Source organism: Barbus barbus, assembly GCF_936440315.1.
Source record: "Barbus barbus genome assembly, chromosome: 46".
Taxonomy (NCBI): Eukaryota; Metazoa; Chordata; class Actinopteri; order Cypriniformes; family Cyprinidae; genus Barbus; species Barbus barbus.
The window spans coordinates 21,260,714-21,279,603 of NC_136724.1; the positions used below are offsets into that span (position 1 = coordinate 21,260,714).

At 35.7% G+C, this 18,890-nt stretch overlaps 1 protein-coding gene across 1 annotated transcript in view; it reads left to right on the forward strand.

Moving 5' to 3' along the window:
- The first annotated feature begins 2,566 nt into the window (after positions 1–2,566).
- Positions 2,567–18,890, forward strand: part of ccdc178 (coiled-coil domain containing 178) — a 32,914-nt gene continuing 16,590 nt past the window's right edge. The window contains exons 1-17 of the mRNA XM_079409204.1: positions 2,567–3,512; positions 3,858–3,926; positions 5,116–5,246; positions 5,459–5,514; positions 7,321–7,385; positions 7,838–8,041; positions 9,035–9,255; positions 10,127–10,269; positions 10,891–11,044; positions 11,243–11,338; positions 11,966–12,102; positions 14,920–15,103; positions 15,906–15,968; positions 16,115–16,276; positions 16,683–16,796; positions 17,205–17,350; positions 17,432–17,591. Of these exons, the coding sequence (XP_079265330.1) occupies positions 3,872–3,926; positions 5,116–5,246; positions 5,459–5,514; positions 7,321–7,385; positions 7,838–8,041; positions 9,035–9,255; positions 10,127–10,269; positions 10,891–11,044; positions 11,243–11,338; positions 11,966–12,102; positions 14,920–15,103; positions 15,906–15,968; positions 16,115–16,276; positions 16,683–16,796; positions 17,205–17,350; positions 17,432–17,591 (2,091 nt within the window). The 5' untranslated portion in view covers positions 2,567–3,512; positions 3,858–3,871. The remainder of the gene's footprint in view (positions 3,513–3,857; positions 3,927–5,115; positions 5,247–5,458; positions 5,515–7,320; positions 7,386–7,837; positions 8,042–9,034; positions 9,256–10,126; positions 10,270–10,890; positions 11,045–11,242; positions 11,339–11,965; positions 12,103–14,919; positions 15,104–15,905; positions 15,969–16,114; positions 16,277–16,682; positions 16,797–17,204; positions 17,351–17,431; positions 17,592–18,890) is intronic.

An 18,890-nucleotide genomic window follows, 5' to 3' on the forward strand; every position in this document is an offset into this window, starting at 1 on the left:
CAAGATTGTCTTTACTGTCACTTTTTATCAATTTAATCCATCCTTGCTGAATAAAATTATGAATTTCTTTTTTTTTAAATCCTGCTGACCCTGAACTTTTGAGTGCTCGTGTATATACCGTATGCATGCCCATAATAAATTTAGTAAGGTAAAAAGTTGTAGAAATGCAATCAATGTCTTAGTAAATTGGTTTTTACCATCATGAACTTAAATGACATGCACTAAGAAAGATTGCATCTTATAAAAATGGACAAAATTGGCTTTTAATTTACTCTGAGGAAGCTTTAAAATAAGGTTTTCCCTCCTCTTTAAAACAGCACCAGGATTAAACCGTGAAGTTGGTCTACTAGAGAAGTTAAACTCCCTCCTTCACAAAGCTTTTAATGCTCAATTAACTTTAAGGAATGTTCAATCACAATCCCAGAGATCCAAGAGTTCAGCACAACACGGGGACAAAGCACTACACATCCAGCCATCGATATCAAATTCACCTGTGGATGTGAAAAATATCCAGAATGCACTGCAAAAAAATGAATCCATCAGTAACGTGACACTAATCTACCCTATTGAACTCACATCAGAGATAAACAAGCTGCCACAGCGTAATTAAGCGTAATTTAGTGTTTTGGTTCACTGTTTCAACGCTGCATCTATCATGATAAACCAAATGGAAGAGATCTAAACAAACTAATGCTATAAAAAGACAAAAAACACAGGAAAAACCCAAAGCAAATACCCTTCGGAAAGCACCATGGTCCTCTTCTTGCTTATTTATGAGACCACAACGAGTCCACGACTTTTAATACTGCTTTTCGTCAGGTCGAAACACAACAAAAGCGGCCCACAGAGTTCTTGGCAGCCGACTGAAATAAGAGCCCATCAGGATCCAGCATGTGTCGCCTCTATCTTTAACTTCCAATGAGCGAGACTCACATTCTTGTTAGGCTTAGACGGCTGGTTCAGATCTGATTGCAAGTTTGTACCGTCTCCTAACCCTAGGCCTGGTCCCGTATGAAGGGCCTGCGGAGTTGTTTGCAGTTTAAAGACTATCTGTGTGAAATTATTAGGCAAAATGATGAGGCTACGCAAGAATGGGTTGGTAGAGAGGACTGTAATTCAAGCCCTCTAATGGGACATTTCTAGTGAGATCCCATATTTCACAGAGTCAGTCTTCTAATCTTTTTCTCTCTCTTTCTCCTTTTATTGGGGCTCTGGGATCTCCGAACCTATAAATATCCTTTTGGACAGTCGGTGGCATCCAGGCATTTTGAGCCCGACTCCATTTTTTTGTCACTCTCTGTGGGTGATTTATTTAGCATGGCAGGTTGAATGAAAAACATGAAATTGTGCTTTTTGATTTGGCTCGCCCTTGAAGTCGGTTGGCATATAAGAGGTGCAGATCTGACCTGGAGGACAAAGTCGTGTTCTACACAAAGCAGCTGTTCGGAGTATCTTCACAGAGTAATTAGCGCTGGATTACTCGCATTAAACCGTCTGTGGGAGTAACTGATAGCAGCTAATGCTATTGCATTTTTCCAAAACCACATAATACATCTATTTGAGAAACGCCATTGCTAGATAACAGACAAAGCTGACATTAATACAGACTAAAATTGAATAAATTGTACTGTTTTATTTCATATGTATGAATTATTATATATATATTTGTGTATTTGAATATTTATAACAATAAAATAAGCTATTTATAATAGTACATACACACATACAGTTTCTTAAGTAAATCACATTTTTGTCATTTATGCATTTTATATGCAGTTAAATATGCAGAAATATCAATCAATTCCTATGTCTGAATGAAAAGAGATTTCGTTTACTTTTGCACATTTAGTCCTGTCTTGGGTTGCTGTGAAAGCTGTGAATTGGATTCCGTGAGAACTCTATCCGCAGCAAAGTGAACCATTACTCAAGCTAACTGCTTTTTCCACCAATCAGACACAGTAACTGCCCGTATGCTCTGATTGTCATGGTACCGCCATGAAGCAGCACAGAACTCTGGGTAAAGTCTCCCAGCCCATTCAGACTGTGATTTACATGTAGCTGTTTACAGCAAAGTTGTTCTAATGTTGTCTTCTCCTTTTGTTTTATGCATCTGATTAGATGAATTGCACTTCTAAAACAACACGCAGTCTATTTCCATACCAATATATGGCACAGCAAATTAAGAAATAACTTTTATGAACACAGATTTTCTGTGCATGCAGCCCTAATATAACCTATTTTCCAAATGTCTTATTCAAATTTCACTTAAAGTGCAGAAAATGCTAATCAAATGCCAACAATGTTTAAGTTTACAATGTAAAGGCCATTTGTAAGACTGTAGGAAATTTTATGAGATAAACCAACAGCAAAGCCACACACATTTAAAATCCTCATCCAAATGCATGTAATTATATAAATAGAATATGCATGCTGAAATAATCTGAATTTATTTATACAGTTAAATATCATAGTTCTGGCATTGCAGCCGATGATTCAGGACATGATGTTCTAGATACACACTATTAATATCATACTTGCAGAGTCTGCATCATGCCTGGCTGTTAGTAGTAGACTGTGGAGCGTTCACAATGAAGAGAGGCGTCTGGAGCTCTGTGCACTTGCTACTCACCAAACGCCTGTCATCGCCAAAACGGGTTTCAATTCAGCTCCTCTGCGTTCACTGAAGCCAATCTGCGCTACAACGACGCACTGTATCGACGACAATTTCGGCGTTTGTACACAAAGGTCTGTTTTCGTTCGCATCAGACTCGCAGAGAAGCGCCGCGGATCTCAGACCTCTGCTGCTCATTTGCTTTGATGTGACGTAATGCGCCTCTCGCGATGACGTAATGCGGAATCTCTCCATCGGTGCTCTGCGGAAATATTCATAAATATGAGTAAAATCTGTTTTTCTTGATTTGATGTGGCAAAATGTTATGAGCAAAACATTTTGTGGTACAAATATATTTTTTAATTAAATCTATGTATTATATATATGAAAAATACTTCCCAACAACGAGCATTTGCTCTTATTTAATTTACTTTCTCTTGCGCATATAGTTTTTTTTTTAAAGTAAAATTGCTATGTTATGTATATATATATATGTGTGTGTATATGCATAGCAGTTTTGATCCCTTTTTTTATCGGGTTATTATTATTATTATTATTATTATTTTTTCACTGTGGCGCAAAACTTTTCATCACCCAGACACGGAATAAACTTAATACGTGATTGTATTCGCTATTCAACATCAAAACCTTCGCAACCCTTAAAGGCTTTTTTCACTTTCTCAGTTGTGTCTATTGTGTCAGTGGTGAATGAAGGCCTCCCTGTTGCCTAGTAACCGCGCGCGCACGGTGAAAGCTGGGGCTGGAAACAAAGTATCAAACAGGCCGAGACGTGACACAATGCCGAGATATGTGTCAACATTTATCATATCGCGCTTGATGGGTCAAAAATACAATAAATATCATTCGTGGCTCAACGTTCTGCGCTTTAGCAGCGAATAATGTAAGTATTGAGAGCGTGAATCACAGTCAAACCTGCTGTGTTGCTGTAGTCACGACTATTAACCTTGTTTAACCTGCGTTCATTACTAATTAACTTAAGATAAGAGTATTTATTTTGCTGTTTTGATTAATGCCAATAATGGCACAACACCAATGTATGATCATGCAACAGAAAGCCAATGTTTAACACATAAAACTCTTACAATTTTTAAAAAATAACAAAAAAAAATCAAAGTACCATAGTAATGCATTTTGATAGGACCAAGCTTAGAAAAGCATTGGTTTTAATAGTATGTGATGTGATTGATTGATTAATACATTCAGTCATTGATTTTGATTTTCATAGATGTTTTTTGAGAGATGCCTGACATAAAGTTACTCAAGTTTCCTTCAAGTGAAGGAGCATTCTTACAAGGTAAAGTACAATATTGTTTATCAATGTTATTTGCTAAGCATGGAGTATAGAGGGATCAGAATCCTTGTCTTGATATATATTTCCAAACCATTGGGCTTGTTGTGTCAAAAAATAGAAGCACATACATGCAGGATATTGATTAAATAGATATTAATACTTACCATTAAACTCAACAAAGTTGAGTTCATCAATAAAGCATCCTAAAAGACAACAAGAAATTAAAACTCTCTATTTACTGTCATAATGCATTTTCCTGATCTTATTTCTAAAAGAATAATGGCTCTTCTATCACTCTCCACTTGGATAAAAAGCCCACACTTTTTATTCTGTATGCTGTTTTACTCTAAAATATGTCAGATTATGAATATAAAATGGATTGTGTATGCCACTTTATATTGACCTTTAAAGGAATCGTTCACCCAAAAGTGAAAATTTGCTGAATATTTACTCACCCTCAGGCCAATTAGTTTGTTTCTTCATTTGAACAGATTTGGAGAAATGTAGCATTACATCACTCGTTCACCGATGGATCCTCTGCAGTGAATGGGTGCCGTCAGAATGAGAGTCCAAACAGCTGATAAAAAATAATCCACAAGTAATCCACACCACTCCAGTCCATCAAATGACATTTTATGAAGTGAAAAGCTGCCAAAATACAAGTCCATAATCCATAACAACACTTCCTCCAGTGAAAACGTCCATCCCCTGTTATCCTCGTTTTGCTGGTAAATGGTGTTTGATCTGTGCATATTTCTCTCCTGATACAGAGAAGACTGCTTTTTCACTGGAGAAAGCAATATTATTAATAGAGGACTCTTTTGAATTTAAAAACTTTAAATTTTGAATTTTTTTTTTTTTTTTGCTTCACAAGACATTAACTGGTGGATTGGAGACGTGTGGATTACTTGTGTATTATTGTGATGTTTTTATCAGCTGTTTGGACTCTCATTCTGACGGCACCCATTCACTGCATAGGATCCATTGGTGAGCAAGTGATGTAATGCTACATTTCTGCAAATCTGTTCCAATGAAGAAACAAACTCATCTACATCTTGGGTGGCCTGAGGATGAGTAAATTCTAAGCAATGTCAAATTTTTTTGGGTGAACTATTCCTTTAAGGTTACAGTATATATGATTCAATGTGAGATCTCCGTGATCTCTATGATCAAAGTCAGTTGTACTTTTCAGAGCAGGGAGAGATGGTTAGCTCCAGCAGGCGTCGCAGCTGTGCTCTGGTTAACACTCCAGCACCATGTGTGAAGAAAGCAGTGTCTCACATCCAGGAACTGAAGTCCAAACTGGAAAACTGGGGCCAACAGGTAGAATCAAACATAACCCGAAGATGGATTGTATTATTTTTATACCATCACTAACCAAGACTCAACCACAATAATTCAAGCCATAGATCAAAACCAGTACCACACAGATCAAACCCAGATTGAGCTCACAGTTATATGGGTTGAATCGCATGTTATTTTCTTTGCTCTCATATTACATAATGAATGAATAATGAATGTCTCTTGTCTTCTAGGGTGATAATGCTCAGCATGAAACTGCACACGAAAACAACCACAGTATCATTTGGAAGTGAGCCATAAAACATTATAGATTTTCCACATCACATACTGTACATCAGTTGTAACCATTTTTCCAGTAAGATAGCACGTATGGTCAGCAGTTTTTATAGGTTTTTACCTGTTATATACACTGAACAAAATTATAAATGCAACACTTTTGTTTTTGCCACGATTTTTCATGAGCTGAACTCTTGATCTAAGACTTTTTCTATGTACACAAAAGCCCTATTTCCCTCAAATATTGTTCACAAATCTGTCTAAATCTGTGTTAGTGAGCACCTCTTCTTTGCCGAGATAATCCATCCATCTCACAGGTGTGGCATATCAAGATGCTGATTAGATAGCATGATTATTGCACAGGTGTGCCTTAGGCTGGCCACAATAAAAGGCGTAGTTTTAGTGTGTCGTGTGTAGTCTAAAATGTGTAGTTTTATCACACAGCACAATGCCACAGATGTTGCAAGTTTTGAGGGAGTGTGCAATTGGCATGCTGACTGCAGGAATGTCCACCAGAGCTGTTGCCCATGAATTGAATGTTCAATTCTCTACCATAAGCCGTCTCCAAAGGCGTTTCAGAGAATTTGGCAGTACATCCAACCGGCCTCACAACTGCAGACCACGTGTAACCACACCAGCCCAGGACCTCCACATCCAGCATCTTCACCTCCAAGATCGTCTGAGGCGAGCCACCCGGACAGCTGCTGCAACAATCGGTTTGCATGACCAAATAATTTCTGCACAAACTGTCAGAAACCGTCTCAGGGAAGCTCATCTGCATGCTCGTCGTCCTCATCGGGGTCTCGACCTGACTGCAGTTCGTCGTCGTAACTGACTTGAGTGGCCAAATGCTCACATTCGATGGCATCTGGCACTTTGGAGAGGTGTTCTCTTCTGGTTTTCATTGTACAGGGCAGATGGCAGACAGCGTGTATGGCGTCGTGTGGGTGAGCGGTTTGCTGATGTCAACGTTGTGAATCGAGTGGCCCATGGTGGCGGTTGGGTTATGGTATGGGCAGGCGTATGTTATGGACAACGAACACAGGTGCATTTTATTGATGCCATTTTGAATGCACAGAGATACCGTGACGAGATCCTGAGGCCCATTGTTGTGCCGTTCATCCACGACCATCACATCAGGTTGCAGCATGATAATGCACAGCCCCATGTTGCAAGGATCTGTACACAATTCCTGGAAGCTGAAAACATCCCAGTTCTTGCATGGCCAGTATACTCACCGGACATGTCACCCATTGAGCATGTTTGGGATGCTCTGGATCGGCGTAAACGTCAGCGTGTTCCAGTTCCTGCCAATATCCAGCAACTTCGCACAGTCATTGAAGAGGAGTGGACAACCTGATCAACTCTTTGCGAAGGAGATGTGTTGCACTGCGTGAGGAAAATGGTGGTCACACCAGATACTGACTGGTTTTTGGACCCCCCCCCCCAATACAGTAAAACTGCACATTTTAGAGTGGCCTTTTATTGTGGCCAGCCTAAGGCACACTTGTGCAATAATCATTTGTGAGGTGGATGGATTATCTCGGCAAAAGAGAAATGATCACTAACACAGATTTAGACAGATTTGTGAACAATATTTGAGAGAAATAGGGCTTTTGTGTACATAGAAAAAGTCTTTAGATCTTTGAGTTCAGCTCATGAAAAATGGGGCAAAAACAAGTGTTGTGTTTATAATTTTGTTCAGTGTAGTATGTGGGCTCTAACATATAATCAGAAAATAAATTAAATCTAATTAATAGTTTAATTTATTAATATTATTAAAAATGTGCAGATTAAATAAGATATTTTTTGTTTTTAGATGTGTTTCTGCTGATGCCAAAAATGCAGAGCTGTGTATTGAAGGCATGGGGCTATATGTACAAGGTAAGGATGGACAGTCTTGAATCTTAATATTTTGGTTATAATATATACTTAGTTTACTTTACATTTGAACATACCTGTATCACTAAGTATTATACTTCAATACTTAAGTATTTATATACTATGATAATATTAATTAATATTATTAAGATTTTTTCAGTTCCTATTTTATTTTAGTTGAAGTTTTAATAATTCTGCTGTGCTTTCTATTAGTTTTTTATTTCTATTTAGCTTTATTTTGTTATTTCGGTTTTAGTTTTAGTAATTTTAGTACATCAGCTTAGTTGACCAGGGAACATTTCACAATTTTTGATTAAATTTAAAATTTCTGCATTTTATTTTATTCCATCTTTATTTCAATTAACAAAAATTATTTTAATAGTTTTAGTTTTACTTTTAGTTTTAGTTAACAATAATAGTATAATAATAATAATAAATTCTTCATTTGTAAATAGACAGTGCAGTGTTGACGTCTCTCTGGACGGAGACCACAGACGTCCTGATGGAGGTGATAAGTTTGATCGAGCGTCTTGAGTTGGACCGGAGAGATGCAGAGAAGGCTCTACAGGAAGAAAAGGAAAAAGCAAAGAAACTTTTAGAGAAACTGGACAGTCTCTGTCTCTGGAAGCAAAATGAGTTTCCTATAGCAATGCAGAAAGGTCAGACTGGATATTGATTACAACATGCAATTTATGTTCAAACTGTTTTTTCCAGCACTAACATTTTACTTCAGGCCCAGTAATGTGGCAATAAAGAGTTTATTCTATTCTATTACAATGTACAGTACAAAAATATTCAGCAAGATAATCAAAAACACAAAAATGGCTAAATATAAATGAAATATTAAGGAATTTATATTAATTCAAATAAAGTACATGTTAAAGGTAATAAAATACAATATAAAATTTTATTTCAGTTATTTGTCAAGGCAAACTTTCAATTTTGTGTTTAATTTAAGTTGATGTACTAACATTACTAAAACTTAAAAGTTCATAAAAGCTAAATAGACATTTTATTAAAAATATTTTAATAAAAAATAAACTCATTAAAATGCCTAAACATTCACAACAAATCTAAATATACTAAGATTAATAAATACTAAAATCGTATGGTAATAACACTGCTTTGTTGACATTTCCTGTTGAGATAGGAAGTTGGGGCTGCATAATGACAGTATCATCCCTTTATTTTTGCATAACAGTTCAATTATGTAAATTAAATGATTGAATTAGGAAAGTATGATTCCTATTAGGTTATTGTTAAGGGGAGGGTTCATAGGTTTTTTTTTTCCATACAACAGAAGCCAACGGCTACCGTCAGCTGTGTTAACATCATTACCAAGTAAATAATGACAGAAGTATAATTTTGGGGTGAATTAACCCTTTAATGAATCAAAATTTGTAAACGACTCAGTCTCTGAAACAGATCATCCATATTTTGGTCCATTTAAAAAAAAAAGCAAGGCGTGTATGTTTTTAAAAATTACTCTGTCTACTTTTAGGAGAACACAAGCATATAGATGACCTCAAGCTAACAGACATGGACTGAATGCCACACAACTTATGCTATAATGTCTTTAAAAAAGTTTGACTACAAAAATAATCTCCATCCTTGACTTTTCGCATCTATCTTTCTTACATTTGCACGGTCAGAGCGTGAAGCCTGCAGCACAGACATCGCCGAGCTGACGTGGCAACTGAAAATGAGGAGAGATCAGCTGCCGCAGGTGAGAGACAGGCTGACCCACACGGAGGTGCTGAACCGACGTCTGAAGGAGGATATCGATTTTATGAGGAAACACGGGCCGCTCGTGCACGAGAGACTCCAGCTGGAGAGTGAAATCATGAAGCAGATCCAAACAACACAAAGCGAGGTGTGTTTACTGCGAAACCTGTTTGTTGGCTTGTTTAGAGGACCTGAAATCAATAAGACAAAACCAAAGAGAAGAAGCGATGTAGGTCTAACTATAAAAGTCCAGAACGTACTAGAGGAGCGCAACAGTGACCACCCACTTTTTTCAGAGGACTATTTTTTCCAGTTTATTTTTGATTTTCAAAGAATTCATCAATAAAGAGCTAATCTGATGTATTTTAACATTTTAAAAGTGTTCTTTTTTTATGTGAATGAACTACCCTCTGTGTTATTTTAGTATTATATATACTCTTATAGAACTTAATTTTTTTAATTAGTTTATTTTTATATTAAAATTAAATTGTAATTAAAATTATTCAAAGTTTTAGTACATTTTTATTATTTTTTAAATTTTTATTAATATTTCTTATTTAGCTTTATTTAGTTTTTGTTTCATTTTATGTAGTTGCCAAAGCAACATTTCTGATTTTCCTAATTTTATGTTTTCACCTTATATTTATATTTTAATATTTAAATGTTATTCCTGCTTTCAGTTAACTAAAACAGTTTTAATAATTTTACTTTTGGTTTACAATAACAAGACTGACGTAATGACGCAAGTCCCTAATTATCATAATCAAATACAATCAATTTGAAATGTTTTCCTACACATTTAGATAAATACAAATGTAAAAGTTAAGGAAACAACCACAGGAAATGTAAAATTTTAATTTAAGTTTGAATAGTACTGACTTCTACAGAAGCATGTAAAACTGCTAAATAACCTTGGACCTCATTGTCTATTTTGGGATGCAATTTTTACTATTTAGCCATGATAAATTGTCTGACTGTTATATTAATTCATAAAGACATTGTCACATATGTTCCTCTAGGCCAGTGAGACGTTTTCAAACATCTCTCAGAAGCTAAAGAGTCTTCAGGAGGAGCTTAAAAATGAGGAATTCAGAGCACAACTTAGGAAAGGAGAAATGGACAAAGAAATGGAAACGATCAGAAATCATCTGAGTGGCAAGCAGTGAGTCCTTTTTTGTCATCTGGATACTGACATCAGGCCTGTATTTGTATTTGTTCACTCGTGTTATATCAATCCAGACAGAAGGTGTCACTAAAATGCTGTTCTCACCATTTAACTTCAGTCCATCACTGTATAGCCAGGTTATAATAGCAATATAAAAAAATGTTATTCAGCACATTCTACTGATGTAAATCACTTTCTAATTCATGTTATCTTCATTTAAAGGTTGCACTGGATATTTTATGCCATAAAAATGACCTCACACTTTTATTTCTCAAAATTATTAAATTTTTGTTAATGTCTCATATGGAAAACATTGCTTAGAATCAGCCTCGTTTCTCAGTTTTTATGTTAGATTTATAGATTTTAGAATTAGCCAACCTCTGCTTGTAAAAAAGAAAAACACATTGACATTATGCAGATAAATCAATTCAAACAAACAGAACATTCTAATACTATTTCCTTTAAGTTAAACTATGTATGAAATACTGACAAAACTGAGCAATGTTTTAACAGGATCTGATGTCATTCAGCTGCTTCCCTCCATCTGTATGAAGCGGTATATAGACATGTAAACTGGACTACGGGGGAATGACATGATTTCTCTTTCTCTGCTTACAGGAGTGCGTTACAGCAGCTGCAGTCACAGTGTGAGGTGTTTCAAAGAAAAATTAAAGAGTTGATAGAAAAACTAACATTGAGAGACGACCAAATCAAAGCCTTGGTGATAAAAACACATCATTTTGAGAGACAGGAAACAGACGCAAATGAAGAAGTCAGTTTTCATTTCGAATACATTCACCTACCAGTTTGCTCACGGGATATTTAAATCTGTATAAATATTATGAGGACATTGTGAATTTTTGGGAATATTCTGACTGTAACAATCATAAGCTCATATTAATTATTATTTAAAATTAGTCCCCTGAAAGAGCTTTTGTGCTAAATATTAATTTCACTTGCCTTTTTTTAGGTCAGAACATTAAAAGCTGAAAAAAATGATAAAGAAGAGAAACTGATGATAAAGAAGAAGGATGTAATAAAGCTTCAAAACCAAATAAAAACATCTGTAAGTATAACAGGCTGTTATTTGAGATGATATAAATCAGAGGTGAAATTATGTGCCGTGCTGGAGATGTCAACCCTCACGTCCTCTGGAGGGCAGGAAAGGCCCATGATTCCTTACACCAATCTGCCTGTTTATTCTCTTATAGCCTCCATTTTGTCTAAGCCCTGATTTCACAATTACACTACGCTTGAGTGAATGAGCCGCAGAGCGCTCACTTGTTTCTTTACCACTTTGTTTATTCCTTTTTAAATTTGTATTTTGTGCATTTTTGATGTTGTTCTGCCACAACAGATTTTAAAAAGTTTAGAAACTTTCCACAGAAAGAAACTTGGTTTGACCATAGGTGGTGCAGTTGTCATAAATGTTTAACATATCACAGTTATTGTTTTGAAATAAGAAATATTTGAAAATATGTTTATGCTCATGTGCTAGAAAAATCATTGGAAGTTTATATAAGCAAAGATGCTTAAAATATGATCTTTTATGTGTGGCTAGCCTTTCATTTTGTGCACAACATCTGAATGTGGTTGAATTTAGCCTCCAAACAAAGACTTGGCCATGAAAAAGTCCATGTTAGCATATATCTAGTAAACAAATGTAAATAATGGGAATTATTGTGTTTATCAGAAACTTGAAGGTGATGAAAAGGTGTCTGTGTTGGATGCAAACTTAAGCCAAAAGCGACATGGCTTATTGACCCTGCGAGACATAAACAAAGAGCACAAACTGGAAATTGAAGACTACAAGAGAAAGATCTCCCAAAGGTTTGTCCCATATAAACTTCAGATCACACAACATTTTTTTCATTTTTAAGGGATAGTTCACCCAAATATGAAAATTCTGTCATTAATTACTCACCCTCATGTCATTCCAAACCCGTAAGACCTTCGCTCAACTTCAGAGCACAAATTAAGATATTTTTGATCAAATCCGAGAGCTTTCTGACCCTGCATAGACAGCAGCGCAACTACCGCGTTCAAGACCCAGAAAGGTAGTAAGGACATCATTAAAATAGTCCATGTGACATCAGTGGGTCAACCTTAATTTTATGAAGCCACGAGAATACTTTTTGAACACAAAGAAAACAAAATTTATTCAACGATTTCTTCTCCACGAGTATCACAATGCATGCGCGTACATTCCTCTTTCTCTCATGAATGTGCATTGAACACTGACACGGAAGAGAAGAAATCGTTGAATAAAGTTGTTATTTTTATTTTCTTTGCACACAAAAAATATTATTGTAGCTTCATAACATTACGATTGACCCACTGATGCCACATGGACTATTTTAACAATGTCTTCACTACCTTTCTGGGCCTTGAACGTGTCAGTTGCGTTATTGTCTATGCTCTCGGATTTCATCAAAAATACCTTAATTTGTGTTCTAAAGATGAACTAAGCTCTTACGGGTTTGGAACAAGATGAGGGTGAGTAATTAATGACAGAATTTTCATGTTTGGGTGAACTTTACCTTTAAAGTATATTTAGTGATTGCCACTAATCAGACTATTTTAGACTATTGCCACTATTGGGGAAGTCGTGGCCTAATGGTTAGAGAGTCGGACTCGTAATCCAAAGGTTGCGGGTTCGAGTCTCGGGCCGGCAGGGATTGTAGGTGGGGGGAGTGAATGTCCAGCGCTCTCTCCATCCTCAATACCAAGACTGAGGTGCCCTTGAGCAAGACACCGAACCCCCAACTGCTCCCCGGGCGCCGCAGCATAAATGCTGCCCACTGCTCCGGGTGTGTGTTCACGGTGTGTGTGTGTGTTCACTGCTGTGTGTATGCACGTTGGATGGGTTAAATGCAGAGCACGAATTCCAAGTATGGGTCACCATACTTGGCTGTATGTCACTTCACTTTCACTTCACTTCACTTTAATGATTAGCTGTGTCTTGCAGTAATTTATGTTGTGACAGAAAATGGCATAGTCTGCATTTATTTCACAGTCAAATTCTGAATGGAGTATTTTATTGTAAAATCCTGATGATATTAAAAAAAGGTGGTGAATTGTGGTAAACTGCAATCAACAGCATCTTATACTCACTATACAGTCGATCTATACAGTCCAAAATTTAAAGCACAATAACCTAATTTTATTGGACAACAAGAAGTACAACAAATAGAATTTTCATAGAACTGCAGAAAATGAAATCGATCCAAATGAAAAACAATCCACTGTTGATGCTTCCCCTGAATTGTCCATGGTACGGCAACAACAAATGATGTTGCCTCCATAAGATCTATGAAGACCATATGTTTTGGCACACAAGCCAATAGTGCTGTTCATGTATTACCGTTTTGTGGAATCTTTTACACATCATGAAAAACTATGACATGGAATAAAATCTGGATAGTGATTCTTAGAACTTATGGATCAGCATTACATTCCAAGTTGGAGATGGAGACTCATATGACAACACTATGAGAAATGTGCTGGAAATGTCTTGTGGTTCATTGGTCTGTTGTGTGAGTGTTGGATTCTTTAATTATCAACAGAATCTGTGTTCCGCAGATCATGTCATGAAATCATGCAACAACTCTAATTCCACTTCATTAAAAATGTGTAGGTGTGTGTGCCATTGCTTCTGAAATTAAAATGCTGTGAAGCAGCGCCACAGCATGAACCAACACAATGATTTAGAACGCAAAAAATACCTTATCCACCTTATTTTGCAATGTGGATGTGAGCTATTTTCTGTGAATGTGCAAGACTTCTGACTCAGAAGCCGAGACTTAGCTGCTACGAGTAAATAACTAATTGATGCTACAAACTAGCATGTTTATGATTACGGTAATAGCAGTTTGCAGTATCAAGCAGCATAATGGGCTGTTTTTGTCAAATGAAAACAACTGGAAGCCGTTGACACACATTGTTAAAAATAAGGTGGAAAGTCAAGCTTTAAATTTTATGGATAATACCATGAACTGTATAGGCCCAATTATATGCAAATTTAAAAATAAAATAAAAAACTGCATAGTTGTGTTATGTTATTTACCAAAAGATACTGAATAAAAAAAAATATATATATTTCATTTAAAAAGCAAGCATAAAAAAACATTTAAAAATTAGAAAAATAACAATAAAAGTGTATATATATTACAAGTGTGTGCATGTATATATATGCATATATGTATGTATAAATTTATTTTGGTATTAAGTTTTAATATAAGTATTTTGAATTTGAATGCTGTAGTTGGCTTGTTTCATAAAATAATTAGGTGAGCAAAGCTGCTGAAAATACCTAATTGTTTGACTGATAATGCTGTAAACAAACTGCAGTTTGTTAAATTTTGTATAAATGCTTGAGTTTTTACAAAAATCAGGCAGCTTGTTGTTAATGTAATACGTTCTGAACTAAACTTTAAGCGTTGTGTCATAACTATGGCAGTAATTAATCTTTGATCTTGTGTAATCAGTTGGATGTCACATACTGTACTTAGAACATTTTCATTTCCAGTCGTGAAATTTGCTGAATGCTGTGCAAGCATTTTTATGAACATGCTGCAATACATCGTGGTGTGGATCTCGGGGGACAGACTGTTTTTTATGGTGTTGTTTGTGGCCGTTTTGTTCCAGTGAACAGACTGTGAGAAAGCTGCTGAAGGATCGTGAGCATGTCCTGCTGAAGATCGGTTTGAGTGAGAAGCAGTGGAAACCGGTCAAAGCTGAGTTTGACCAGGTCTCTGCCGTTCACTCAGACACCAAAGCCAAGCTGGACTGTCTAGAACGCCAAACCTTTCTGGAGGAGCTGAAGAACAGGGTAAGAGGACACCTGCCCCGTTCAGATTTACAGATGGGTTTATGAGCAAGGTGTGTAGCCTGGATGCAAAAATAAAACCCTCATGACGTTCCACAAGTATTCTGTCAAAACTCATCCAACTAATGGTTCTTTATTGGCATTGATGGTTCCATAAAGAACCTTTAACATCCATGGAAACCTTTTTACTTACAAAAGTTTCTTTGTAGTGAAAATGGTTCTAAAAGTCTATTAAAATATTCTTCAAATTAAGAAAAAAAAATTAAGAACTGTTCACTGAAAGGTTCTTTTGGGAACCAAAAATGGTTCTTTTGTGTCATCACTGCAAACGCCCCCCCCCCCCCCCCCCCCCCTCTATGGAACCTTTATTTTTAAGAGTGACCCTCTAAAAAGGACAACTACGGCATTAAAGCACCAAACATTAGTACATATGACTGATACTTTATATTCCAAGTCTTCTGAAGCCATTCAATGGCTTTATTTGAGGAACGAACTGAAATATAACTTCTTATTCACTGAATATCTTTTCATCTGCTGTGGCTTTTATCCTTTTGTGTTCCATAGAAAAAAAAAAACTTATATGAATAATACGAAGGCAAGTAAATAATTACTTGTATAACTAATAAACAGTAACGTAAACGGTTATTAGTAAAATATTATTTTACATAAGAGGTTTAGCAGTATTGGTTGATTACCGTAGTTTAATGTCTTTATTGGTCTCAATAAAGATAACATGTTTACTGTAGTCGTTTCTGAGCTGCTTTGGTGGTTTTGATGTCTTTTCTTTTTGGTGGGCACTGGGCAGAAAGAGAGAGACAGAATGAAGAGCCTGATAACGACCGAAATGACCACCTTAGATATTCTCGAGGTAAAACCAGATGTTCCTTATGAATACATCTTTACATGATTAAATGAAAAAATAAAATGATGATAACTGATGAAGCAATGTCAGTGTTGCACTAGTTTGTGTGTAGATTTTCTGTGTCTGTTAATGTTTGGGATTGATATGTGCAGAGTAATAGGGATTCAGAGGCAGCCGAATATAACCGTGAACAAACAGACTGCGAGAGGGAGAAAGTTGATCTGCAGAAAAAGTATGAGGACGCTTTGTCTACAGCCGCTCAACTGGAGAATGAGGTGGAGCAACTGAGACAGATATATAAAGAGAAATCTGAGGTAAATCTGATGGGCATAGAGTAAATATCACTGGTTTCCTGTAAAAATCATCTTTGAAGTATTGTATAATTTCATTGTATAATAATGCACATACTCTTAATCTGAAAAGCACCTCCCCATGAGAAAAAAAAGAATATTCATCTTAAAATATTGTATTTGCCTGCCTGTGTGGCTTTTGTTAAATGAGAGGAAGAGAAAAATTATTTAAAAGGTTGAGAAAGTTTTTATATTTTAGTGATGAACACTGATGAATAGGGCAAAGTCATTTATTAAGTAAATAGGGTTGATTCATGTTGACTGTAAGGTCCAGTCAAGTTATTATTGGGTTAAGTAAACATGACTAAAGTTACCAGTTGCATACGTATGTATTTTCTCTTTTTTATATTCATTCTTTTTTTTTTCTCAGACAATTGAAAACTTAAAAGCCAAACTAAGTGGCATGCACACTGCACACAGAAGCGCCTCTGATGATTTTGAGAAGAAAAAGAAACACTATCAGGAATGTTTTAATTCTGTGAAGGTGAAAATAAAATTATACTTGATTTATATTACAGTATGAGTTATAAATGTCAGTCACACTTTATTTTGAGGTCCAACTCTTGCCATTAACAAACCATTAACTATGACTTTTGCCTCGATAAACTCCTAATTTACTGCTTATTAATAGTTAGTAAGGTAGTTGTTAAGTTTAGGTATTGGGTAGGATTAGGTATGTAGAATATGTGCTTTAATAAACAGCCAATATGCTAATAATTGGCATGCTAATAAGCAATTACTTAATAATGAGAACTGGATACTAAAGTGTTACCTAAATGTCTTTCATATACAACAATATTGCAGATTTGTACTTAAAAAGCTTACTTAAAAACTTGAAAAGTGATTGAATCCATATTTATTCCTTTCATCACAGTATGTTATTTGTTATTAGGAAAGCCTTAGTGTGGTGGCATTGAGGTATGAGGAGATTTCAAACCGGATCAAGGAGCTTGACCTGAAGTCAAAAGAGTTAAAGCAAGAATCAGACACGATGGAGCAAACCATCAGCACTATGCCACTTCTTATAGCAGAGCTACAGTAAGAAATACTGTTCATAATATATGTCTGACCATAATATATTAGACCTCCAAGCTTGTTTATATTTGTTGTCTGTTTCAGGGGTTTGTCAGACACTATGGCGTTCAAACATGGGACAGCCACAGTAGTGATGGGTTACGTGCACAGGGATATAGCTTCCTGGAAACAGAGGAAGTCTCATCACGCACAGATTCACTCAGCACTGTTCACTCAACGCCAGGCTGTCATGAAGGACACAGAGGTTAAGAACCCTTTCTTTCATATTTACATTTATGTCAAGATTATTTTGTCAGGGCTTCCTATACAGGCTGATCCTAGACCAGCTTTGCTATTTAAATACTTATAATCCAGGTTAACAAATGTTTTCTTTACATATCAGAAAACAGATCAGCTGAAGCCGAACGAGCATGAGTGCATTTGATAGGTTAGGGGATTTGATGTGCTCCAATCACCATTCAAGCTGAAATTACCTTTATAAATATTTAGATTTGCTTTGTATGATGATGCACCGTGTCATTTTTATGGAATACCCAGTGATACCAAATGATACATTTCAAGACAGCGAGAACAAAACATATATAACAAAAAGCCTTTTGTCCGGTATTATCTGCTGTTAGCTCATTGGTTTTGTTGACAGCAGCTTTATGTTAATAATATCTGCAGTTATATGCACAATAAGTGTGGTTCTAGCATATTTTCATGTTTGGAAATGTACAATAATAATGTATTAATAATATCAAAAATGCTAACTGTTTTATGTATGAACAACTTTAAAGATGTACAAACAGTATGAAGCATTTATTGAATTTGTGACCCTGGACCACAAAACCAGTCTTAAGTGTCAGTTTTTCGAAATTGAGATTTATACATCATCTGAATAAATAAGCGTTCAATTGATGTATGGTTTGTTATGATAGGACAATATTTGGCTGAGATACATCTATTTGAAAATCTGGAATCTGAGGGAGCAAAAAAAATCAAAATATTGAGAAAATCACCTTTAAAGTTGTCCAAATGAACTTCTTAGCAATGCATATTACTAATTAAAAATGAAGTTTTGATATATTTACGGTAAGTAATTTACTAAATATCTTCATGGAACATGATCTTTACTTAATATCCTAATGATTTTTGGCATAAAAGAAAAATTTATAATTTTGACCCATACAATGTATTTTTGGCTATTGCTACAAATATACCCCAGCGACATAAGACTGGTTTGTGCTCCAGGGTCACATTTATACTATTCATGAGTAGATTTTAATTTATGTGTTTGTGTATAGATAGACAGATAGGGGTCATTCCACGAAATCAGTGCCTTTTGTGTCACTAAGAAATAATCAAACATAGATGTAATATAACAACAAATAAATGTGCAATTTAAAAGCATAACAATACTATGTATGTTTTCATCAGTATTAAATATTATTTTAAATAATTTAAATAGCATTTATGCTGGTAAGGATAAGGTTTTTGGCCTGTCCCTCACTATGATTTTTCTTTTTCAGCAGGACTTTTAATTTGCAAAATGATATAAAAA